This window comes from Gymnoscopelus braueri, assembly GCF_963280865.1.
Source record: "Gymnoscopelus braueri genome assembly, chromosome: 2".
NCBI lineage: Eukaryota > Metazoa > Chordata > Actinopteri > Myctophiformes > Myctophidae > Gymnoscopelus > Gymnoscopelus braueri.
Genome location: NC_137604.1, coordinates 52,300,846 through 52,326,737, shown reverse-complemented (window position 1 = coordinate 52,326,737; position 25,892 = coordinate 52,300,846). Strand labels below are relative to the sequence as shown.

The following is a 25,892-nucleotide window of genomic DNA, read 5'->3' as shown; positions in this document are numbered from 1 at the left end:
CTCCATATTTACTTCATCAAGAATTCTTCATCTAGAATTTCTGATGATGCTGAGGTTCAACTAAACAAGTCTACCAGCACCTCATTATCTTGTCTTCCAACTGCTATTTGAATCTCATGTCTTCACATCAGCACCTACCTCTCCATGATAGGCCCACAGAAACATTCTGAGGCACAAGGACATTTGTCTGACTTGTCTGTTTGTTGACACGTATTTTGAACTTCTACTGAAAGTACTCCATTGCCATTCCACAAAGTATAATTTCAGCCTTTTAGAGTACATCACTTGTGGTTTCCTCATCGAGTGATTTACATTGAGTCACTGTAAATCAACCTGGAAGAGCATCAGATGAATTTAAATAAAACTGGATTCGGTATCTTGATATTCTGAAACAAATTTATTTAAAATGATTTACAACACAAACTGGCACCACTTAAGTTAAATGGTATTTTCCTGTAACTCTTTGAACAATTGCTTTTTGTATATACATACAAACAAAACGTCTCTTCAAAAATAAAATCATGCACTATTAGCAAGTTTAGAAAACACAAAATGAAAAAAGAAAATACAAATTCTGGCAGTTTGCGGTGTTCATATCCATCATAAAATCTGATACGAGTATGCAGCTGCCCCAAAGACACCGACCTCAAACAGTTTTAAAATTGATCAGCTCACGTTCATGGTATTGTATGAACAGGCGAGTATGATCAGAGATCAGTGCTACAGGTTAACTAGCCGTTGACGGCATGAGAACAATCCTTAACACTATTTCACCCTCAAAATATTACCCAGAAGGAGGGGGAGCTTGAAACAACCCAATAAAACCTACAATTATCATTAGAAATTCATTTCAACACCTTAACATCTCTTTTGTGCCTGGGCATCATAGTATCCCAGATGAGTCTTTTCACCCGTCTGTTAGCTTATTAGAGGTGTGCTTGTCTAGACACCAAACTGTGATGATCTGAGTGCAGAGACAGAAACTCACTTTTCTATCGATCGGTCACAGTAGCTGCTGGGAGTGCAAACCAGCCACCATTTTACAAACCAAATATGATTTATTTGAAAATGAATGGAGCCTCCAGAAACAGCTTTAGTGGCTGACAGTGTAGAAACACTTACCACCCTGCTCATGGTTGGGATTAATTTCCCAACCCACCTTTGTGGGGCTGAAACATTTCAGGGTTATATGGGAGTGAATTCCAAATTAACAGGACTGCTTTGCTTTTTTTCATTTATGCTTTAGCGTGCGTCAACACTTCGCATATGTCGCATGACACTTTTCCACCAGCACATAAATTAGCCTCATCATTACACATAAGGCAAACAACTCAAAGGACCCTATCTTGCACCCAGCACTATCCCTTGGCACTACCCGCTACCCGTTAATAACGTACAAAGCACTGTCCCCAAAGGTATCTTATGGCCGTGCTACCTGCTACATATTATGCCAACTCCGTTATTTGCGCTATCCCTAAAATTGCTATCTTGCCCACACATGTTTGGGAAAGCGCATAGTGCGTTTTCAGACCACCCGCTATGCTACCAAAGTCTGTTTGGTAGAGCGCACCTGCAATGGAAATATCGGGAGTTGGGCCGGGGCACAACAATTAGGAGTGAGTCTCCCTCACTCCTAATTGTCAACAAATCTCTGTGATTAAAATTTTCATTTTAATCAGCAGAAGTGAGTGTCAATTCCTTGTGTCAATTGTGTATGGTACTTCGTGCGGCTGCATAGTTATTGCACACTGTGGCACTTCTGAATAAAGTGATTGTGAATGTGATTGTCATTACAATTTTACTGTGCACAGTGCACACTGTGGTTTTATTAATGTAACGCCCAGACCACACCTATGCATAATGTAACAGGTAGCGCAGGTGTTTTAGGGATAAGGCTGGTGAACAAAATAGCAACTCGGCCACGGGAAACGCCCCTTGCACGATGCTAAATCCTCAAATAGTGGGTAGCACGAATTGGGCGCAAAATAGGGCCCAAAGAGTGGCTCCCAAATGTTGATGGTGGCAGTGTTGGATCATAGTGGAGAACTTTGCAGTGAGGTCTGACTCTCTTGCTTGACTGAATTTACTTCGTCCCGGTTAACTGAATCCAGTTTCCCATAGAGTTGTTCTGTATTGGTCGACATCAAAGCTAAACTACAATTTACACAGGTCTTATATTTGTACAATTTACAAACTAAGACATTTCCTTGGTGGGGACAGATGGGGACAAATGAATGACAGCTTTTCACTTTTTTTGCCTCTTTGCTACACAAAGTCATGGTTTGATTAAATAAAACATAAAATAAAAAATGTCAAGCAGGACTACACTGGGAGGAGTGGATGCGGGGGCGTATGTGAAGTTGAGTAATGAGAATTATTTCCACAAGCAGCACAGTAGTAGCAGCCTTGAGTCCAGGGGCAGGAAACTAACTGTGGCTGTCACATCTCAATTCATTTAATCATCATCCATTTTCACTAGCAAGCTGGCTTTTTCAGACAGGTACTTCAAAAGATGGTTTGTTACCCGCCCTAAAGCAAAAACTTTGGTAACAATTACAGTTACTTTCTCACACTGGCTATAAGCTGTACCAAAGCTAAAAACATGGATGTTCTAAACAGAGCTGCCTTTTTGCCATTTAGGTTTTGGTTGTCAGAGATGTTCATACCCCCATTGTTGGAATATACGGTATATACACTTTCACTTCATATCAATATTCCATTCACCATCCTGATTCCATTCACCATTTACATGACTGTCAAGTCTAACATTACTCTCTCAATCACTGCTTTAGAGTGTATGAAACTTTAAAGGCAAAAGAGTTGTTTGTACTTTTGAGGAAAATCCACTTCTAAAATTGACTGAAATGAAAGTGAACAGCAAGATATGGAAGAGAGGAGGAAGGGAAACGATTACAAAGGTATGGAGAGTACAGCAAGGAAGCAGACAACTAGCACACCCCACTGGCTGCATTCGTGCCTCCTGAGAAAATCCATGTTCTTTTCCCCTCAAATAACAAGCAAAATTCCTTGTGAATATGCTGAATGAATCAATAATTTTAAATGAGGGCAACAGGCATAGCAAATCGCTTTCTGTCTTGTGTGGTACAGGGAATCAAAAAACCTCAACCATAAAGTTAAGTGGTTAAGGATATCTAGCCCGTTTAGACATGAGGATGATTTTAAAAACGCCTAAATCCTAACTTGAGTTTTCAGAAAATAATTACGAAAATTCATGTTGCTATATACTGTAGATAGCAGGATATAAAATGACACAGATGCTTTCCCGGTTTCAAAGGTATAACATGTATATAATAGGCTTAATGGGCTAGAGGAAAGTCCTTGCAACTGAATGTGTTTTTAATTCATTTCAATGCAGAGAAAGTCTGAGTGAGTGGGAATGCTTTTTTTCTTTGAAGTCATATTTGAACACACACAAAAACAATATGACTTATCTTTAAATGTTAAATGAAAGTCTTCATTTTATATCAATTTGTCGAGAGGAAAAAGACAAAGGTTTTCTCAACGAGCTTTGAAGGCAACCAGAGGAGGACGGCTGTTGTCTTTCCTTCCCTGTCACAGAAATCAGAGCTTAAGTTGAAGGCGGAGGGGAGGGGAGGGGAGGGGGTGTGTTATTTTCCTGGGATTGGTGGAGGTGGTGTTTTAGGCAGGGCCGGCTCCTCCTGCAGCCACAGCTGTGGCGGTGGGAGCAGCGTTCAGGGCTTTCCCTCTGTGCCGCTGGCCTCCTCTCCTGCGTCCTCCACCTCCAGACTTGGGCTGTGCACATGAAGGGAAACACCAGAGGATCAGCTTAGGGGTGGTGGTGGTGGTGGGGGGGGGGACAAAAAGTCTGTTGGGTCCCCCAAAAATCATACAGGAGCAATAATGTGCTTTAAAGTGACGCGCTATGAGCTTGTAGATCTGATATTTTAACAGCCAACGTATAAATGGAAAAAAACGGTTAGAATGTTTGGGTGCCAAAACCATATATATACTTCTTTTCAAATACAGCTGTTGAGTGCCAAAACCGTATATATACCGTAAAAAAATAAATAAAAAAAAAATAAACATTTTTTTTTCTTTTTTTCCTTCACAGCACCAGGAGATATCATTTTTCGAAGATTTAGACTCCAATCCACTTCCAGGTTAACTTATGACTTCAAAAACCTGTATCTCGGCTCCTGTGTACTTTTTTTTTTAAAGGGCAAGACCACTTTGGTAGAGGTTTGGGTTGTGTAGTTACCTTGCCATGATGTAACTCCAAAGGTGGGCAAGAAATAAAAAATAATTGCTCCATTGATTAGAAATTGATAATTCAAAATATGCTCCTCATTGACATTGTACGGTAAAACAGCTCTCAAAGTCACTCTTTTAGCACATAAACGAACGCAAACAAAGTTGATTCAGACAATATAGAACATCACCAAACCCAAAAGTTTTTTTTTTAAATAAAAATGTCAACTTCGTACTGATTTTGCCATTTTTAATAAGTAGAAAACCTGGACTGGATCAGCGGATCCGGATCCAGATCTTCAAATAGTAAAATCAACAGGAAGTTGACATTTTTATTAAAAAAACAAACAGTACTGGGTTTGGTGATGCTCTATATTGTCTGAATCAGCTTAGTTTGGGTTCATTTATGGGCTAAAAGAGTGACTTTGAGAGCTGTTTTACCGTACAATGTAAGTCAATGAGGAGCATATTTTCAATTATCAATTTCTAGTCAATGGAGCAATTATTTTTTATTTCTTGCCCACCTTTGGAGTTACATCATGGCAAGGTAAATACACAACCCAAACCTCTACCAAAGTGGTCTTACCCTTTAACAATGTATTTTTAACTATTTTCAACTGGCTGCAAGTATGGAACGGATTACAGAATAATTTAAAAAAAATTCCCCCGATTGTACGAGACCTCTATGTGTGTAATGAGGGGATCACCGTGAGGACGGTGATCACTGAAAATATTTTGTGACTACTTGAAAAAGGTTCAAATTTTTTTTTTAATCCTGGCACTCAACGTATAATATTTTAATAAACCTCTGGCACCCAATGTGTTAACACATTTTGCTGGGGACCCCCAGGAATTCCCCCCAATGACCCCTGGGGGTTCCCAAACCCCACTTTGAGAACCAATGCTTAAAGAGAACAAGACAGAGAATTTCTCAGCTTCAGAACGTTTCTCAGCTAGGAAGTCTAAAATCAACTACATCTAAATCCACATTTCATCAAATCACAAGTGTGTGAGAAGATAAAAAAATAAGTCTTACAAAAAGTCCTGGCAATTACTTTGATAAAACAATTGAAGAAACAAGTGTAAGTAACAGGTGATTTGAATTCCATGTTCAACTTAAGTTGTCGGTGTGTTTTAAAGTCTCTGTATCCACAATAAAAGTATTGGCATCGGTAGCTACAAGTGTGCGACAACTCTTTTATTGGTACATGTAAAGCATTTTTTACTTTGCTTGCAACATGCAACAAATAAACAACAAGTAAAACTGTACCTACCACCAAACTGACAACCCAGCTGTAAAAACTAAAAGTCCCACGAGCGGTTACTTAAATGGTTTGCTTATATTATTGACAAGAGTTACATCAGAAATGCTCATTTCACTTCACAACAGTTAAGCTAAGCAACTCATCAATTCATGTTTCAATATCAGTTACTGTAAAACAAAAAAACAAACAAAAACTGCATGCCAGTTTACAGGTCTGATATTGCCTCCCTTAAAGTTATAATCCGGGACTAATTTTAATGAATAAAATGTTATTTTAACCAATCTATGTAGAGTAAGTTGAGATAAAATAATTAGCACATCTGCAGTGGTAGTGGAAGTGATCTCCTTACTCCACTGAGATTTTTTTTATTTTTTTTAATCATTTTTATCCCTCGATTTTGTAACCCTTTTTTTTCACCCGGTGCCAATTTGCTAAGTGATCCTGGGCACTACACTCCCCCCACCAGCCTAGGGAGGCCAGGGCCGAGCTCATGACTCCTTCAATGCATGAGAGCCAACTGACCTTCTTGTCACCTTACAGGGGGGAGTTTCCCTGGTTGGACGTAGCGCGTGGAAGGAACACGTTATTCCAACCAGTTCCCTTCCCCTCCATCAGGCGCCCCGGCTGACCAGGGGGGAGGCAGTATAGTGACCAGGATTACTGCATGTTTTTGTGAGGGTATTAACTACCCTAGGAGACACGGGGAGAACATGCAAACTCCACACAGAGTAGGCCCTTTCGCCAACCCCACCTAGGGTATGGGCGACACTGAGAAATTTTGACCCTGGTATCGCGTAGGACAGCGACTGGTTGACAATAAAGTTCAAAGCAGACAGCGCACCGAAATGTAACACTAGATGCAGCGCCATCTTTATTGCAGTTCCGACGTCGTTGCAATTACCTCTCTGCATCGGGAGAGAGACAGAACTTACGGATTATAGCTTTAACGATGGAAGACATATAGCTTCAACTATGGAAGACCAGTTTTACCTTGTTCTCTTTGTCGCCATCGTTACATAGTGTCTCCTCCTCTGCTGTTGTCTAACGCAGCACAGCCGAGAAAGAGTAGAAATGCCAAGCAGAAAGCCATGTTATGATGCGGGGAGGTTTAGATGTTAACATAAGAGATGGGTGAGGGAAAGACGGATGATATACAGGAGCGGTAGACAAACATTGGCAGACAGGGGGAATAATATATGTTATAGGAGAGATAATCGGTTTAAGGGCAGAGGGAAGAGGAGGTTGGGAATGAGACAAAAACACAGGTGGGTGACAAATCAAAAGGGAGGAGACAGAGGGAGGAGAGAGCAAGGAAATGAAAGATAAATTAGTTGGTGCACAGCAAGAGAGACAGAAAAGGAAGAGAAGAGGGTGTGTAGCAGTGCAAAAAACAGACGTTTTCCCATAATAACATTTATCAGTAGTATGCAGTGTGACTGTGGATGATGGCTATCTGCATCTATCTATGCTGCTGAGAAAAACTCCTACATGCTTATTCTGGTTTGCATGCAAAGGTTATGTTTTGTTCTACGACAAAACATAAACAATATAAATTGCATCCGATAATATCTCAGACCGTTTAGTAAAGAAAAAAAACGCAAAGTGTGTTGACTTGGGGAGATTATCTTGTTGAACATATCATGTGAATATCATAAGCCTGTGTTCGCTGTGCATTTTTACTTTTTTCTTAATCCATCTATAAATTCACACGACTTGTTTCTGTAGGCCTGTGTGTAGGGATGGGACGATAATCTATATTATCTTTTATCGTGATAAAAAACGCTCACAATAATCGTATCGCAGAGATTTTAACTAGTTATCGTGAAATTGTCCTCTATCATACACTAGGACGAATTAGCTTTTGTTGAGCTGCAAATTCAGTACAACTTCCACAAATAGCACTACAAGATCTACGAGCTTGTAGATCGGCTAACCCAAATTCAGTCAGACCGACGGTTGTTGAGAACTGAAAAACCACGCATGTTCGCGGGGTTTATGGAGGATGCACGGAATCTGTGCCTGTGGAGGACGGTGTAGGCATCGGTTTCTCTGATTGGCCTGGCCAACCCAAACCTTCGGCTTCACAGATTGGCCGAGCTTTGCGGCACGTTTGTGCCGTTACACCAATACAAGTGGTAGTGTGTACAATGGAACTCTGTGGGTTATCCATCTCCCATTTATGCCCATGTACAGGGATCCCTGTATCTCCATATTTGGTCAATCGGTCATAAGGTAGTGGGTACCACACTGGGTACTCTAACAACGGGTACTCTGACAAGTACAACAGGTATTATTGTGTGTAGGTAGGGCATGCATTACAAACTTGCATGGTGCCTAGTTTATTCAAAACCCAATGCAAAAACTCCATCATAGGAAGTAACATCCAGGTTAGCCTACATAAGACTAGAAGTCATCACTATAAGTCTATGCAACTCTGCTTTAAGAGTAGATGCCTATTGGTTCAATCCACCCTCATTCTCATGGTATTTCTTATGTTTGTATGTATGGTTTTGCATATCATCCACTTAGACATTAATATCTCGGCATTAAAGCTTGAGCTCACCGGTAGTTCAGCTGAATTGGGGCTTGACGGCCGCATGCTGGAGCCAGATTCCTCATTGGCTGCAGTGCCTCCTTCCTTAAAAGCCTTCTTATTGCCCAGCATCTTAGCTTGCTGATTCCTGGCTGCCTGAGTGCTTACCGATTGGAGCAACTGAAACAAGAGTGCAGCCTGTATCAGCAAAGGATTTGTGTCTTATAAGCATCACATGACAAGGTTCAGACATGATTAATCTAATAGTCATTATGCTCTACTTTCATCTGAAAATAACTTCATTAAGTGCCAAATACATTTCATCATGACCCAAAGGTTGAGTCATGTCACATCACAAAACTTTCTGGCAATATGAAGCTTTATATGTGAAAACTGAGCTAAACGAAGGTCAAATAATCTATACTGGAAAAAGTAAACATAATATATATTATTTAAGTTTATGTCAAAAGCAACAACAAAAAAAGTCTCAACTTTGAGATGGAAAATCATCAAAAAGGTGACTCAAACACAATTAGACGCAGAACACAGTTCCAATCCAATGCTCTTAATTTAAAATGCGTTTTCATTTTCCATAGCCTTGGTGACTTTAGTGATACTACCCACAGGTCTGTGTCCCTCAAAGTCAATCTGCAGGCACTACAGTCTGTCTTTTATAGACACATCTTGCCCTGGACATAAAGCACAATCCTTTAAGAGCCTAATAAGTCCCCATGAATCTTATTGCCTTGTTGATGGTGTCAATAGCCTTGATGCGTCCTTCTCTGAGCACCAGTCTGAGGTCAATTTGCGGATACTAACCCATTTGTTTTATACCCTAATAACACTTTAACTATATTCCATCATGAACCCTTGGCTTATAGTCGTGTAGTAGCTTGGTCTGCAGCATACTTATCACATATTATAGCAGGATAGACTAGAGATACGCGGACGTTTTTAACAGCAAAAATGCAGAGGACAAAGGATGAGGCCGCACAGCTCTTAGCCACGATGCAAAGTTGAATTTAAAAAGAAACCAACGTTTCGACAGTGACGTTTTCCTCAGGGTTTAACATATCCGGGACAAAGATGATTGTGGATAATTACCAATTAGTTGGTCACTGTCAGTAATGGGTAATTATCCACCCCACCCATGCTGATGGGTAGATTGAGGACACTTCACCTTTGTCCCGGTCCCTTTATACAGGCATGCAAACAGCCCCGAGGTGAAAAAGGTGAAAACATTTTTTCGGGTCAGGTGTCACACAATTGCCCCATTTGGATTAAAAATGGCTAATGTAGCTGAAAAGCTACAAGTTTGCATGTCTGCTTTATAGGTGATGTGTTCATTAATTCTCTGTTAAACCCTGAGTAAGACTTCACTGTCGAAACGTTGGTTTCTTTTTATTAACTTTTTTTTTTTTTTTATCCCGCGATTTTGTGACCCTTATTTTTCATCGGGTGCCAATTTGCTAAGTAATCCTGGGCGCTACACTCCCCTCATCAGCCTAGGGAGGCCAGGGCCGAGCTCATGCCTCCTTCAATGCATGAGAGCCAACTGACCTTCTTATCACCTGACAGGGGGGAGTTTCCCCGGTAGGACGTAGCGCGTGGAAGGAACACGTTATTCCAACCAGTTCCCTTCCCCTCCATCAGGCGCCCCGGCTGTCATGGGGGAGGCGTTATAGCGACCAGGATTACTACATGTTTTTGTGAGGGTATTAACTACCCTGAGAGACACGGGGGGAACATGCAAACTCCACACAGAAAGGCCCTTTCGCCAACCCCACCTAGGGTATGGGCGCTGATGACGCGGAAGAGAAGACACGCCCCCAGCGCCCCCGGTGGGAATCGAACCCAGGACCTTCTAGCTGTGAGGCGACAGTGCTACCGACTGCGCCACCGTGCCCACGTTGGTTTCTTTTTAAATATACTTATTTTGCATCGTGGCTTAGAGCTGTGCGGTCTCATCCTCTGTCAATACTGTTACCTGCCGTGGCCAGCACCTCATCAACACAGGTGTGTGCTCCCTCCTCTGTGTTTGTCTAACAGCAAAAATGCAATCAAAATATTTGAACCGTAATGATCATAACCTATATTTACCCTCCATAATAGGGCCAACATGATGGAACAAAAGAAGGCAGTGCACTTACTGTATAGTACTGTTTTAAAATGTCTTTCCTTAGTTCAATGTTCAAAACACAAACAAACACCTTGATAAAAGAAACCATTTGAAACAAACAACTGAGCATAAACATCTTGTAAATATGTCCCAGAACATCCAGTACCTTGGTGATGGTGCCCACGGCTTTTGTACGTCCCTCCCTGAACACCAGCCTCTGGTCTAAGTGGAGGTACTCGGGGGTCTTGATGAAGCGGAAATGGACAGTGGCCTTGTCTCCTGTCCGTAGACACTCTCTGTTCATGGTCAGGATGGTCGCCGTCTGCCGGATGCTGCCACAGTGGACTGAGGCAAACACACAGGCAGAAAATTGACATTTAGATACCTTTTCTATTTTGAAAATCAGTGGTTCTTAACCTGTGCATTGGGACCTTCCAGAGGGCTACTGGATGATTTTCTACAGGGTATATGCTATGTTTGATGGAATATGAAAACACACATAAGCAGTGGTGAAAAAAGTACTCACATTTTTTACTTAACACATTGGGTGCCAGAGGTTTATTAAAATATTATACGTTGAGTGCCAGGATTTTTAACCATTTTTGAACCTTTTTCAAGTAGTCACAAAATATTTTCACACATAGAGGTCTCGTACAATCGGAGGAAAAAATTTTAAAACATTCGGTAATCCGTTCCATAGTTGCAGCCAGTTGAAAATACTTAAAAATACATTGTAAAAAAAAAAAGTACACAGGAGCCGAGATACAGGTTTTTGAAGTCATAAGTTAACCAGGAAGTGGATTGGAGTCTAAATCTTCGAAAAATGATATCTCCTGGTGCTGTGAAGGAAAAAAAGTATATATATATTTTTGACGTGTTTTTGAAAAACAATGTAAAAAAAAAAAACTTGTTCAGAACCCAATATATCATTATCTGAAGATTTGCAGCTCCATCCACTCCTTGTTTAACTTATAACTGAAAAAGGCTGTATCTCGCTTCCTAAGCACTTTTTTTTAACCTTGAAAAATTCTCTGGCACTGGGACAACATAGCCAGAAATAATTCTGGCAATTCTGGCACTCAGTGAGTTAAGTGCAGTACTTAAATAAATGTACTCAGTTACTTTCCACCACTGCACATAAGTAATGTTCTTGGTAGGATGCTCTTTCATGTTTACACAGAAAGTGTACACAATTCTGCACACCTTTCCATGCTGCTTTGAGAGCCTCTGATGACACACATTATCTGCCATACATACATTATCTGCCATACGTATCCATTTGTTTTGAGCCATTAAATCATTTGCACAGCATGGCTCATAGGGGCTGAGCCGTTTAGTAGAGGGTCTATGAGTGTGTGTTGCCACTAACCCATGGCCTGGTATCTTGGCGATATCGTGGTGGGGTGGTGAAGGACCAGGATCTCAGCCTCAAACTCCCAGGTGGCCTGTGGCGTTAGCTTGGGGGAGATCATCACCATGCCTTTCCTTATGGATGAACGTTTGATCTGAGAGAGGGACCATCAAAGGAAGATCAATGAGAAAGTTACGTAGAGAACGAACGAGGGCATAAGGAAGAGAAGAAATAAACACAGACATTTACAAACCACCAACTTCCTCTGGGCTTATCCCTAGGCTTTGTGAAGAAGTATTTTATAAGGCTGTGCTTAATGTTATAACAGCAGAGTATCTGTGTTTAAGCACATCTGATAGCTTTCTATGGTACCTCTGAGACTTGCATCACTGGGTTTATCAAACATTTTACCTGGCAAGTCGACTGATAACATTATTTACAACAGCCTGAGGAAACTTCCCAGTGCTGCTGCTACACAGAACAGTGAAGGGTTTTTATCACCCAAAAAAAAGAAAACAACCCTTGAAAATGTACATATACATATAATTTATTCAAAGTAATGATCAAATTATGTCACAGAAAATGTATCACAAGCACCTGCATACCAGTATGAAGGTACAAACCTTTTTGAGGGCGAAGGAGGCGGTCTGACCTCCGCGGACCTCTCTAACGGGCATCCTCTTGCGGTGGATGGATTTCACAGCAATAGGGATGAAGGTGCCCAGTGGGTCCGGGCCTAACAGCAGTGTATCATTGAGCCGAATTAACCCGCGTAACGTCGTCCCCGACACTACTGTGCCCACGCCCTGCAGACAGAACATACGACACATGCTCAACATTTATGGTGTAATGCAGATTTTCGGTGCAGAGTGAAGTGCACAAAATGCCAACCTGGCTTTATGTTACTGCAACAAGATCACCAAAACAACAAAAATAAATCTCTGTAAACGGCAAATTACAAGTCAGTCCGCTTTCAGTGTCATTCCATGACACTGAAAGAGAAGGAAACTGCTAAAAAGGAAACTGAGACTGGAAAGAACTTTAAGTAGTAGTACACGTCATGTGCTAGAGAGAAAAGACCTCAACGTAGGTACATGTCCACATGCATGTGTTTCAGCTTACGTGCCCAGTACATAGGGGTGTGTGTGCGCATGCGTGTGTGTGTGAGAGAGAGACGTACAGGTACAGAGTATGTGTCATCTATCTGGAACTCGGCAGGCTCATCATCGCTGTAAGTGGTCCTGGAGGAGAGCAGATTGAGGAACATCTTCAACAGCTCCATGTTCTCCCCCGTGACATTGGAGATCTGAAAGATTGGACACATCCTGCAGAGAGGGTAAGGCAGGAAGAAGGACAGAGGAGGAGCGGAGGGGAATATTTATTACACATGACTGTTTCAGTTACTTTCTCTCCATTTTCTCTCCTTCCGTTTCGCTTTGGCTTCATTTTGTTTCTCTCTCTCCGTTTTTTCACCTCGCCTCTCATTCCTAGGTTTCCTTAAATTTGTATCGATTGAATACTTTATTAACAGTTTGCAAAACGTACAGAGGTTATACACTAATGCTAAAAAGGATAACACAAAAAGCCCTGAGGACTTGTTTCCATTGCGGTCCTATGTATTCAATTCATCAAGACCCATCTCGTTTTAACCCATTTAGACCTGAGGCCGATTCTAAAAACGCCTTCTAAATTCTGACCTACATTTTCTGAAAAACTTAAAAATATTTATTCAAAAACTACAACAAATGTATGTTGCTATATACTGTACATAGCAACAACAACCCTAAAAGGGGTTCCCGTTCTGAAAGGTAGTTACAAATAGGGGTTCCCGCCAAAAAAGGGTTAAATCAATGAAGTATCTCTATCCTATCCATTTCTGTCCCCATTTTAAATTCTCTTGAATGTCTCCAGCTTCAGTCGATGTCTCCGAGATGCTTCCTCTGCGTTCTCGCTTCCTCTCACCTCTCAGAGCTGAAGTTGGAGGCTGTGACGATGACATCATCGTGGTTCTGGACGAGCACCGGAATTTTTCTGCAGCCTGGCGACTTTAATAACCTCTGTAATAACTTCAGTGTCTCTGCACACACACACACACACACACACACACACACACGGGCAAAATGAATGTCTGCCACTAAACAAACAGTTAAATAGAGCTGCCTTCATCTGCAGGGCTGGGTTTAAAAAATTAGCCACATTACTATTGAGTGGATTCTTGTATAGTGCTGATTTTGGTTTAGTGGGGAGTTCATTAAAAGGGTATTGTAAGATGTTGCAAACGTTCCAAATATTGGATTAATTCAGTGGCCTCTCCATTTATCTACAACTTGAGGTACACCATTATATGAGAATAATAAGCTTGATTAGTTCCCACTGTACTACAGGAAAGTGCTTTACTGTATAATTGCGCTTTCAAAAGAGATATTGTGTAAAGTATTATTCATTTAGAAGTGGTATTAATATACATGTTTCCAATGATCTTAAATGAGACAAGTTCATATAAGTTCATTACGCTGAATTGTTAGGCTTATAGGGGCAGAACGATTAATGGCCTTCAATAGTAGGGTGAATGGACAATTACTACTACTGTAGCTTGTGGAAAGTAAGAGCATTACACCCCAACTTACATCATAAGATTTGGTGAGGACATGCTTTACAATCTAAGAAAGTATATACTGAATTCATCCAGTGTCTCATTACAGTGTGTTAATCTGCCATAATTTCTACACACACACACAAGTGTGAGCCAGATCAGATCACATATGTATTATGTGCCGTGTGTGTGTACACCTCGCATTAACCTACATTTTCCCTTCTATCCAGATACAGATTGCATTTTAGTGCAAGGTGTATTAAAGGGGTGAAATGGATGGTTACTTTGAACACCACTTAACTTAAACAGCACCAATAACCAAATATGTCAGGACGTCGAAGTGCGTCTTTACCTTGTAGGATGTTGGCCGGACACATGTCTATTTTAGTGACCACTACAAACACGGGCACGTTGAGGGCAAGTGCCAGGCCAAGGTGCTCTTTGGTCATGCCAACGATGCCAGCATTGCTGCCAACCTGAGAGAAGGGTTGGTGGGATGGTGGAGACAAACAGAAAAGGAGGGTGAGAGAGGTAGTTAATTTAACTGTTACAGACGCTTTCATTTCAAACACTGGAAATCTATATTTATATACCCTTTACATTTTAACGGGTATATATAAATAAAGTGGAACAGCCTTCCTATCGACTTAAAGTAGCACACCCAAAACATTTTCTATCAATTCAACAGGCTTAAAAACTTTATTTAGGAACGCCCTTTCGTGTTAAATTGTTGTGTAACTAATGTGAACAATAGCCCTTTGTACTTGACATGTTTAAACCCTGTTTTTAACCTTCTATGATTGATTACATGTTTTAACTATGTAGCACTCCCTATGAACTCAGTCCCTAAAGACATTCTTGGAGGCAGCCATTGTGTTGCAATGTTGCGAACTAAATTATTTCTACCTTATAGACCGAGGGGAAATGGCAAACCTTATGTAACAGGTGTCGACAAGTGCAACATCCAGTGGCTGAATGTTGTCTATTGCCCCTTTAATATAATGCACTAATACATTTTCAATGAGATATCTGCGGGCAATATTAAGGCAGAGGTTCAAGCAGGCACAATACTGTGAAACTGTCACGGTCGTGCTCGTCTCAAGTACGAAGATGAATTCCATGTGGACTGACCAAACACTGACCCCCTCCCCACTTCCCATTCGTCTGCTCTCACCATAAGCATGCAGAAGTCAGGCAGGTGCCCCGTCATGCCAAAGACGGTCGTCTTGAGGTATTTCTCGTGGCCGGCCAGGTCGATGAAGGTTATGACCTTGGAGGACTTCTCACAGATCTTTGTCCAGTCCAGGCTGCCCCCGTGGCTGTCGGGCTTGTTCACCACCTGAAGGGGGCAGCAGACAGGCCTTGTGGTTACAGAACATACATTACTAACGTGACCATCAACGGCCTTTAGCAAGAAATGGAATCCCGCTCTGCTCACCGACTGCAAGAGGATCGTGATTGTATGGCAAAAACAAACCCACCAAAGAAGAATCAGACAATCAGACAGAATAAGACTAGACGAAGTAGAATGATTTTCTAAAGATGGAAAATCGGACAATCAGAGAGAAAGATAAGAGAATGCTTTAAAAAGAAAGAGACAGACAGAGAGTCAGAGAGAATGATGATTCACATAATCAAAAGTAGCAGGGGCAAACTGGGATGAAGGTCTGAAAAGATAACCTGCCAACTACTGAGAGGGAAATGAAAATTCTGTGTTCTATCTTTTCAAACAATAGACAGCTCATTGATATGGACAGAGATTTAAGTGGGTACCCAGTTTTTGTACCCAGGTCTGTCAGTAAAAGCTACTGCTATTACAATTCAACTAAAATATTTTTGAATATAGCAAGTTTCTTGATGTCGTGTGTCATGTCGTGACTGCTCAAACAGCAGACTAAAATCCATCAGCCGTTGTCTCCAGACTCAGAGGAGGATAAGGCAAATCTCCAGTCACCTATTCCTGGTTAAAATGAGTAAGATAACCGCCAGGGCTAAGTACAAAGCCTTATGGAGCAGATAGCCTCTCTGGGCTTGGTCGATGTCCACAATTTAACATCTCTATATTTCGAAAATGTGTAAAATGTTGCATATGGCAACAAATAGTGATATTTATCGAATATCAGCCTAAGACCAGCGGTCTCCCTTACCTGTCCCTCTTGGTCAAAGCCCAGGATGTCATTGCCTACACTGCTGGTCCTGCCGCTCTCCATCTCGTGTTTGTGTCGGAAGAGCTTCTGGCGGGCAAAGCCCCTGCCATTGTCCAGCTCGCCATGGGTCAACACTCCCAGGAGCGTGCTCTTACCGGCGTCCACGTTCCCCACCACCGCTACCCTGGTGGAAGTAAAGGGACAAGGAGTTACACAATAGACACAATACCCGATACTGATAGGCGATTAAGAAAGTTACTTTTTACTGTCTGATCTGAGTGTTTGATGAGAAAAATATCTTCAGATGATCTGCTGCTAGCGTGTTCCCTCCTGTGTTCTGTAGACCTTCACCCTCTGTTACTTTCTTTCCCCTCAAATATTGAGTTAACCGGGAACGCATCTGTGTCATTTTAGATTTGAGCTATAACCATTATTTTTAACTTTGGCTATTCAAAAATAGCAGATCTACAAGCTTGTAGCGAGGTAGATCTTCTATTTCTGAAAAATATTTTTGTGCACATTTTGAGCACGGAGCATTATGCTCCTTGTGAGCACGACAACCCGGGTTCGAATCTGACCCGTGTCTTACATGTTTGTTCTCTCCCTGCCCGTGGTTTCCCGTTTCTCTACAACAGGGAGTGTCAAACTAACTTTAGGTTGTGTGGTCAGATTGGTTAAAGTATGACTTTATGCAGGCCAGTTATGTTTGTATTAATTCTGTTGTTGCTGTTGCAATATTCCGTAACATCAAACAAAATATAAACATTAAACTTTCCTTTACCTCAAATCACCCGGCGGGCTGGTAGTGTAGTGTGACACCCCTGCTATTCTCTGACCTATCTCAACAAGAAAATGCCAAAAATAAATCTTAAAAAACCCAGCTCCACTTCATTGCAAAAGATTAAGTTCCATTTGTCTTCTCTGTAAATAGGGTAACTGGAGAATTCTGCTGAGGAAACTTACAAGATACAGTACCATGAAAATGCTGATGTAGCACCTCTTGATGCAATTCTATACCAGTTACAGAGAACACGCAAACATGCTGCCTTGACCTCTGAAGGCCCCAACTGTGATTTTATTCAGCCATGTAATCTTATTGCTGAATACTTTAGCATGTTTTGTTGTTGTTAGTTTTTTTTACAAATGTATTACTTTACATATTAGATACGTGGAAGCATATATGCAAAAATAAAAAAAAGCCTTCACGAGTGGAACTATATTGATTTGCTGTATTCAAATTACAATACAGCTTGTCAATTATTGCAGGTACAAAAGAATTGGCTTGGCATTGAGTATCCTAGTTCAACATCAGCTTTGTGAAGGCCTCATCTTCCACAATAGAGATCGGCTGCCCATTTGTGGTGATCATTTTGACCAAGAACCTGGTCAAATTTTGCATCACTTTTTTAAAAAGTCCATAATGATGTTTGCTGTTAAGTAGTTGGGCGTTAACTGACTTTGCCGCTGCTAGCATCACTTGATGTCACTGTCGGGTGACATCAAGTGATGTCAGCATTTCCAGTGCTGTGGGAGTAAACCAACTCATTAACGCAAAGTTACATACACTGATACATACACAAGATACTGTCTTGCATGGAACTTTCGTATCCACCTATATATTATGTACACTTTTGTGTCATGGCTGTCACAACTGAATGCCCCCCCCCCCCCCCGCGCACTCAATAAAGTTCAATCTAATCTAATCTAGTCTTGTCTTTAGTGTAAACTGTGAAACTGCAGTCATGTTTTGTTTACAAAGTCGTCGTTCGTAGTTCAGCTATTGCCCCCCATCTGACCGTTTGATAAAATGACTGATTATATGGGATTCAGGGGATAAAAAGGTTTGTTTAACATTGTAATGTTACAAATCACAACACAAGTGTAACAAAATCTTTGCGAGACATTTTGAGTTAAGAAAGTAACAAAAACAAAGACACAAGTCAAACTATTCTGGTTAATATCCCTATTCTGGAGCTTCCTGGTTTTATGACATAGAATGTTTATAGTTGTAACTGGGTGGATGGGTGGTTACACTCTAAAGAAGACACTAATCCCCTCTCTCTTGAATTTATTAACCTTTACTTAAACAAGGGACGGGTTGCTATGTGAGTGTATTGCACACATACACTCACACAACTCCACCCATCTTCCCATTCATAAAACTATGCACAAGCAAACACCGCACCTGCTCAGTACAAACAACAACTCTGTGGTCACTAGAGCAGCCACACGGGAGCAGTGGTGTAAAGTAACTAAGTACATTTACTCAAGCACTGTACTTAAGTACAATTATGAGGTATTTTTTACTTTAGTGGAGTATTGCCAATTTTCAATACTTTTACTTCTACTCAACTACATCTCTGAGGAAGATATTGTACTTTTACACTACTACAATTATTATTGTAGTAACTTTAGTTACTTTGCAGATATAAAATATTATATTATAAAACACACATTAACCACTTTAGCCCTATTTTATACCTAGGCTATTTGAAAACAGCCGATCTCCAAGCTCACAACGCGTCGCATCGCGACACGTTGTGAGCTTGTAGATCGGCTGTTTTCAACCATTTTAGTACTTTTACTTTTGGTACTTGAAGTGTATTTTGATGCCAATACTTTTGTACTTTTTACTCAATAACATTTTGAACACAGGCCTTTTACTTAGCAACAGAGTATTTCTAAATTGCGGTATTGATACTTTTACTCAAGTAAAAAAATGTAAGTACTTTTTACACCACTGCATTGGAATAGCATCTGGAAGGATTCAGTGCCACGTGACCCGAGACACTATGAAACATTCAGGTCACAAGGTTTTTTTTCTGTACCTGACTTCCAGGAAATCCTCTTCCCCCACTCGCCGGCGGATCAGGTAGTCCCGTACCCTTCCCCCGCTGTCTGTCCTCTCCCTCAGGAGGATCAGGTCGGCACCGATCTGCTCGCAGAGCGAGTGCACCGTCGCCACCGACGCCTCCATGTCCTTGTCATCCAGACCATAGTCACCACCGTCTAGGGGGGGTGGGTGGGGGGTGGCAAAGAGAGGACTTTAGAACAGGAATTCTCAACCTGAAATTCATTTCATATCAAACTATCAAACTGGGGTTTGGGCTGTCATGATTACAAATTCAAGTTGACGATTAATTGTCACACAAATAATTGCCGTTAACGATTTCATTGTGTTTTTGGCATTGAACATTGGAACATATGAATACAAGGTTTTTAGGCTTAATAATCACAAATTGCACAGGGCATATATGACAAATAACATAAATATACAAAAGGTAGCTGATCTGCTATTTCTGCTTTTTTATTATTTGAAAATGTGAACATTTTTCAACATGGAAACGATCATGAAAAAAATTATTGCGATTATCTCAAATAATTGTAAAAAAAACCACTGTAAAATGTGGACTCCTGGTGGTCCCCCGAAGTTGAGAACCAGTGTGTTAGAACAAGGAGAGGAAGGGAAGTATGGATGGGGGGGGGGGGGGGGGTAATAAAGGTCGGTTAGGAAAATGTGGAGTGAAAGAGGAGCAAAGGATGAATGATGCGTGCATGAGCATGATGAGAGATGGAAAAAGGAGGTAAGACAGTAACAATATGAAACATAATGTGAACAGAATGGAGGAGAGAGGATGAATGGAGGGAATGGTAGGAATGAGGGAAGGGATGAGACAAAGACAGCATGCAGGAGGAAGGAGAGGAAAAGAGCAACATGGCATAAGGATTGAGGTAGAAAAGGGGAGTGGATGTGGGTCAGTAACTATACAATGTAAACCACAGCGCCTCTCCAAAATGACGGGATAACAACCAGTTACCCCTTTACTCAGCATTTAAGTCTATCTCCACTAAATGTCTTCAGATGTAATCATAGTGAGCAGTGACACTGCTCACTTATAGTCGATGATACCGTAACACATTGTCACAGAGGTTTTTCACCCTATTTTATAAATTGTTGCATGATGGTGTCATGCAGCGGAAATAGCCAGTGGTGGAAAAAGTACTCAAATGTTTACTTAAGTAAAAGTATCAATACTGCAATGCAGAAACACTCTGTTACAAGTAAAAGTCTGGTGTTCAAAATGTACTTGAGTAAAAGTACAAAGGATTTAATTAGGTATGACTGTGGAACAATACCTCCAAGAACCCTTTCCCATTTCTCACAATATGCCCATCAGAGACCACTTTCTGATGTCAGGGTACATTGAGAGTCACTCACTAGGTTGACAAAATGCTGACAGGGGCATTTTCATTTCATAAAGATATATAATTTCATATATATTCTTATGGGGGCAGTATCATTTGAGTTGAATATAATATTGGCCTAATGTTGCATAAACATTCAGTCTTGCTAGCAGTTAGAGTCAGCCATTCAGCAAACCTAACCATGTTCTCAGATAAACCGTCTCAAAAAGACCAACAGCAGTTGGTAACATTTAAAGCCAATTCTCTACCAACTTCAAATGACACAAAAGTAAGTATATCCATAAGAGATTACTCTTCCCCTTGGCTAATTCCAAACCAGTGCATTTAGTCCCGTCTATGGGCTGGAAGAACTATTTGTTCCCAACAGATCTGACTCGTCCCGCCCATCTAAATGTAAATAAATGTAACTGACCTAAGGCTACTACTATGTCAATATGAGCACTTGACAGTTGACACGTATAGCCTGTCCAAGCTACCAACAGGGAGTTGCTGGCTAGTGACAGTCCAAATGCAGAGCTGGGTAAGACAAGACCCTTTTCACACATGCTCTTTGACCTTAACAGGCCAGATGGGTCAGACATGTTGCTGCGGTGGGCAGAAAATTGGCACCTGTTGACCAACAAAGCCCCTTGTGTGTTTGTGTGTGAGCTTTGTGGGAGTCAGAAAGAATAGACACTAAACGGCAGACAAATGGGGTCAGCTCAGCTGTCAGGGAGCACAAATTGGGCCTACACTGACCGGCAAAGAATTGAGTTTTCTACAGCACATTTTGAGCATCAAATTGCATGACTTTTCCCTATGGGATCCATGACATAAAGCAACATTTGCACTGCCATTATTTGTAAGCAAACAGTAGCTATTCTTTCTGAAGGCAGATTTATATGCCTAGCTGTGGCTGATACCCTTTTCTGCAAGCCATCGCTGTGGTGCTGTAGTAAACACCATTTGACGGTTCATTTGCATTGTATAATCTAACTTGGCTGGTAAAATAGGCTTATATACCCTTTTGCCACACTGACTGGTTAATGATACATTTCCTACAGTAGCAGCAAGTAACTCCTGGAATAACGCACAGCCATATAGTGATCGTGTTACTACGGAATCTGACACTGAACAGCTTGACGCCTTACCCCGATAGTATATTTTATAGAAACAGTCCGCACTCACAAGGTGAATTTTCTTTTAATTTTCTTATTTACCGCATCAGCAGTCTCTGACAAATGGACTATTGACAGTAGAGCACGCTCATGTTGGGACTTCTGTCCCCTTTGGATATTGTATATTTTGACAACTACATACTGGGTAATAAGGGTTAAAGCCCAAGCATGGTTGAGGTGTCAGTATGGTGCACGTGGCTAGTAGTTAGTACCAATACTATAGTGTAGGTGAGTAGAGGCATAATTATTAGTGTGGTAGGTGAGTGGGTAGTTTACTAGAGGCTCTTTACAGGTGTGTGTGTGTGTGTGTGTGTGTGTGTGTGTGTGTGTGTGTGTGTGTGTGTGTGTACTAGTATGTGAGAGGTGGACCATTTCTCAATCTGCTCACCTGAGCCCACTCCCACCACATAGATTGTCTCCCCGCAGCCTTCATCCATCCGCTCCCTTAGTTGCCGTAGTAACGAGTCATACTGTTCTCCTGTTGGGCTGACCAGAACCAGCTAAAGGATGAGGAGGACAAGAGAGAAAGAGTTAAAAACCTAAATGCTAACCACAAGGGGATAAATGTTCAATGTTCTGCTTTATTTGTACATCTTGTGTTCAGGTACATAAGAGTAAAACTTTTTTGGGGGGGGCTTCCGTCACACAATGCAGCAGCATAGATAAACAACAACAATAATAATAATAATGATACAAAACCGTACAAATATTTGAGAGTATGAAAACATATGTGCATGTGCATATAATCTTGGTATATTGTATACACCAACAGCATTTTTTTTGTACATTAGCTGCCACCTAACTTTGTGTAAAAAAAACTTCACAGTACATTCTATACACAGCAGATTGGGTAGGTACAGGTAGGTGGTATTGGTAAATGTTGGATTTTCTGTGATTCTGGTGAACAGAAAGCACTTTTTACATGAAACCTTTGTATTTCATTGCTCAAGGACAGGTGGCATTGTGAACATAACTGCCAGCTGGTCACCGTTGAGAGAGAGACCAACATACGTGTCACGACTTTGATGTTTGATTGCAGAGTGCAGACAGACATCATCACAAAACATGCAACGTGTCCAACAATCCTTGCAGCAGAGATGATTGCCGAACAAAAACAACTGCACATTGCATTCGTTTGCGCATCAAAAATCCGTATAAGTATGTAATGTATACCCTCAAGGGAAACTATAAACTTTATCGTAGCAGCTAAACCAGTGTTGCCAGATTCTGCGAGAGAAATGGGCAACCAGGTCTATGAAAACAAGCCCAAAAGAAGCGACTTAATTAGGCTATTTGAAAATAGTCGACTCACAAGCTCACAACGCGTCGCGCTATTTTCAACAACAACAAAAAAACATTTTAACGACACAAATAAAAAAAAATCCAGGTGGGGGTCTGTGGACAAATACATCTTCATTTGGGGGTCCATGCCATGAAAATGTTTGAGAACCACTAGCTCCATTAAGAACCTCTCACTCCAAGATGATAGCGGAGTGAGAGGTTCTTAATGGAGGAGAGAACCACTGTTTTTTGATTGATTGATTGATGTAGTTTATTTAGAAAGACATGAGAATAGTACATGACAGTACATAACAGTACATGGAAGTACAAATTCACAATACAAGGTCTACTAAACTGGAAACCCTCATTAAGCATAACGCTTGTTTAAGATGAGAACCCCATGCACACAAATCATGATGAAATATAAGAAATTTACAACAACATTAAGTAAACAAGCTCAAATAATAAACTGCACTTTAGAAACAACCCCAAATAAGCAACTACACTTTAGAAACAACCCCAAATAAAATAAGCAACTACACTTTAGAAACAAGCCCAAAAAAAACGCAACGAACAAGCAACTTTACAGAAGAAACAAGCCTAAAGTCGCTTATAATAATCGGACATGGCAACCCGGAGCGAGACCCCCATAAGGCCTACCTTACTGCTGAAGTCTAGGTGATCCTCGGCCTCGCCGTTGGTCCCTTCCCCGTCCTCTAAGCCCTCTCCTCCGGCCGGGTCGTTCATCCCACAGCCATGGTCTGGAGCGAACATGCAAGCTGGTACTATTATGGACTCCGTGTCCGCTGCACCAGCAGGGACTAATCCCGGTTCTGTCGCCGTTAACGACGCCATTTATTCCCCCAAAAAACCTTAAGAAAACACAAGTTACGAAATAAATGCAAGAAAATAAACAAAAACAAAAATACCTTAGCTTTAGCTTTATCGGCTAATTATGACCATTAGAGGCAGCTAGCTGATGCTAAGTAAACAAACACCGAGCTTACATACTAACCCAGAATGGAACGTTAACGTACCAGCTATATTTTCTACTTATATTGTATCTGAGCTTAATTTGTTATGGAAAATCTATATGAAATACTTTAGCATACCAGAAGTATAACTGGTGAGCTAACTGTGTAGCTGCTGTTAGCTTCGATTTGTGTTTGTGTACGCTAGATGTGTGACACGCCCATATATGAAATACACACATTGGATTGGCTACGGTACTTTAAACTCCACCCTATCGTGGAGATCCGTGACCTTGTTTTTGGCAGCAGGTGGCATGCTTTTTCTTTTTTATTATATAATATGAATTACAACCACTGGTTGTAATTTACCACACAATTACAAACAAAAACAAACATCCGCAATGGTAACCTCTGTGTTAAATTGGCAATTTCTTCCAAAATGTAAGTAAAGTAAAGTATACATGATTAGAACATGCTTAAACATTCGACAATTGTGGTCTAATATTTCTACAAATTGCTACAAAACCTGTATATCCAGTCATTTTGGGGCATAAACAAGAAGTTGAAGGATACAATTAAGTCTGATAATGATCAATAAGCTCAAAGCAATAGGTTTTGATGATACGTCGGTGAACTGGATGAGATCCTACCTGGAAGGGAGGGAGCAAGTGGTGGAAGTAAACGGCACCCAGTCCCCTCCCCTCCCAGTGACTTGTGGTGTTCCTCAAGGAAGTATACTAGGACCTTTACTGTTCCTGATATATGTGAATGATATGTCTTCAGCTTGCGACTGCAAACTGTTCCTGTTCGCAGATGACTCGGCTCTGCTGGTCTCGGACAGGGACAGGCTGCAGGTTGAGAAAACTCAGCACTGAACTCAACAAGATCTGCATCTGGCTCTCCGACAACAAACTTTCATTACACATGGGTAAAACTGAATCCATCCTCTTTGGGTCCAGTCCTAACCTTAGCAAGGCTGAGAGTTTCACGATCAAAGTGGGTGATGATGTTATCACAAGAAAGGAGGAAATTACCTACCTGGGTTCCATCTTGGAGGCAAACCTCTCCGGTAACAAAAACGCTGAAAGAGTGATCAAAAAGGTCAACCAAACAACACGCTATTTGTGGAGGATTGATCGTCTAGTCAGTAAGAATACTCTGAAGATTATTGCAGGGGTCCTCATACAAGGTCATTATGATTATGCATGTACTTCATGGTATCACAACACCTCCAAGGCCTTAAAAACAAGGCTCCAAACATCCCAAAACAAACTTGTAAGGCTACTTCTTGGTCTCAATCACAAAACCCATCTAACCCCTGCTCATTTTGCTAGGATTGGATGGCTTAGGGTTGAGGACAGAGTACAGCAACTTGCTATGGGCCTGGTCTTCAAGATACACCACAACATTGGGATCCCCCTATATTTGTCAAAATACTTCCAAAATGTCCATTGTATAGTCCATGATCATAACACCAGAGGCAGCTCCACAAATCATGTTCAACCCAGATTTGGCTTAACAAAGGGAATGAACTCGTTCTCATGCTATTCATCAAAAATGTGGAATGCCCTACCAAAAGGAGTAAAGGAGTGTAAAACCCTACTCACTTTCAAAACTGCCCTAAAGATACACCTTCAGGAGGCTGCAATTCAAAAATGGCCCCTGTCCAAGTCCTAACCTACCCCATGTCCTAACCTAACCTACCCCCCTACCCCCCCCCCCTCTCTCTTTCTTCTTTTGTACATATTTTTCACTTTTCATACCAGTAACCTGTAAACTGATTGTACGACATTCTGTATAGTAGTGTGTATATCTGTCTGTCTCTTATATGTCATCATGATTTGTGTGCTTGGGGTTCTCATCTTAAACAAGCTCAGTGCTTAATGAGTTTTCCAGTTTAGTAGACCTTGTATATAACATATGTCACAGGGTGTTTGGAGAGCCAGGGTGATTGAAGACAGAGCGCTTGTTTTTAGGCACGGGGCTTCGGGGCGATGCGGGGCTTTTCGAGACAGGGTTTATTAGCGAGGCTCGCGAGG

General features: G+C 41.2%; 1 protein-coding gene across 3 annotated transcripts; it reads right to left on the bottom strand.

The window, feature by feature from the left end:
• Window positions 1-376: 376 nt before the first annotated feature.
• Window positions 377-24,045, bottom strand: gtpbp1l (GTP binding protein 1, like). Of its 3 annotated transcripts, none has more exons than XM_080453697.1 (14): window positions 23,995-24,045; window positions 23,543-23,754; window positions 21,990-22,101; window positions 19,067-19,247; window positions 16,239-16,422; window positions 15,266-15,430; window positions 14,444-14,567; window positions 13,461-13,575; window positions 12,679-12,823; window positions 12,122-12,304; window positions 11,517-11,652; window positions 10,314-10,492; window positions 8,059-8,208; window positions 377-3,774 (listed from the first exon to the last, which is right to left on the bottom strand). In XM_080453697.1, the coding sequence occupies exons 2-14, from the start codon at window positions 23,735-23,737 to the stop codon at window positions 3,661-3,663; spliced, it is 1,983 nt and encodes a 660-aa protein (XP_080309823.1). In that variant the 5' UTR covers window positions 23,738-23,754; window positions 23,995-24,045; the 3' UTR covers window positions 377-3,660. The 3 variants fall into 3 exon arrangements, with proteins under 3 accessions (XP_080309823.1, XP_080309825.1, XP_080309824.1); XM_080453699.1 differs by having other exon boundaries at window positions 23,920-24,030; XM_080453698.1 differs by lacking the exon at window positions 23,995-24,045 and having other exon boundaries at window positions 23,543-23,969.
• Window positions 24,046-25,892: the final 1,847 nt, after the last annotated feature.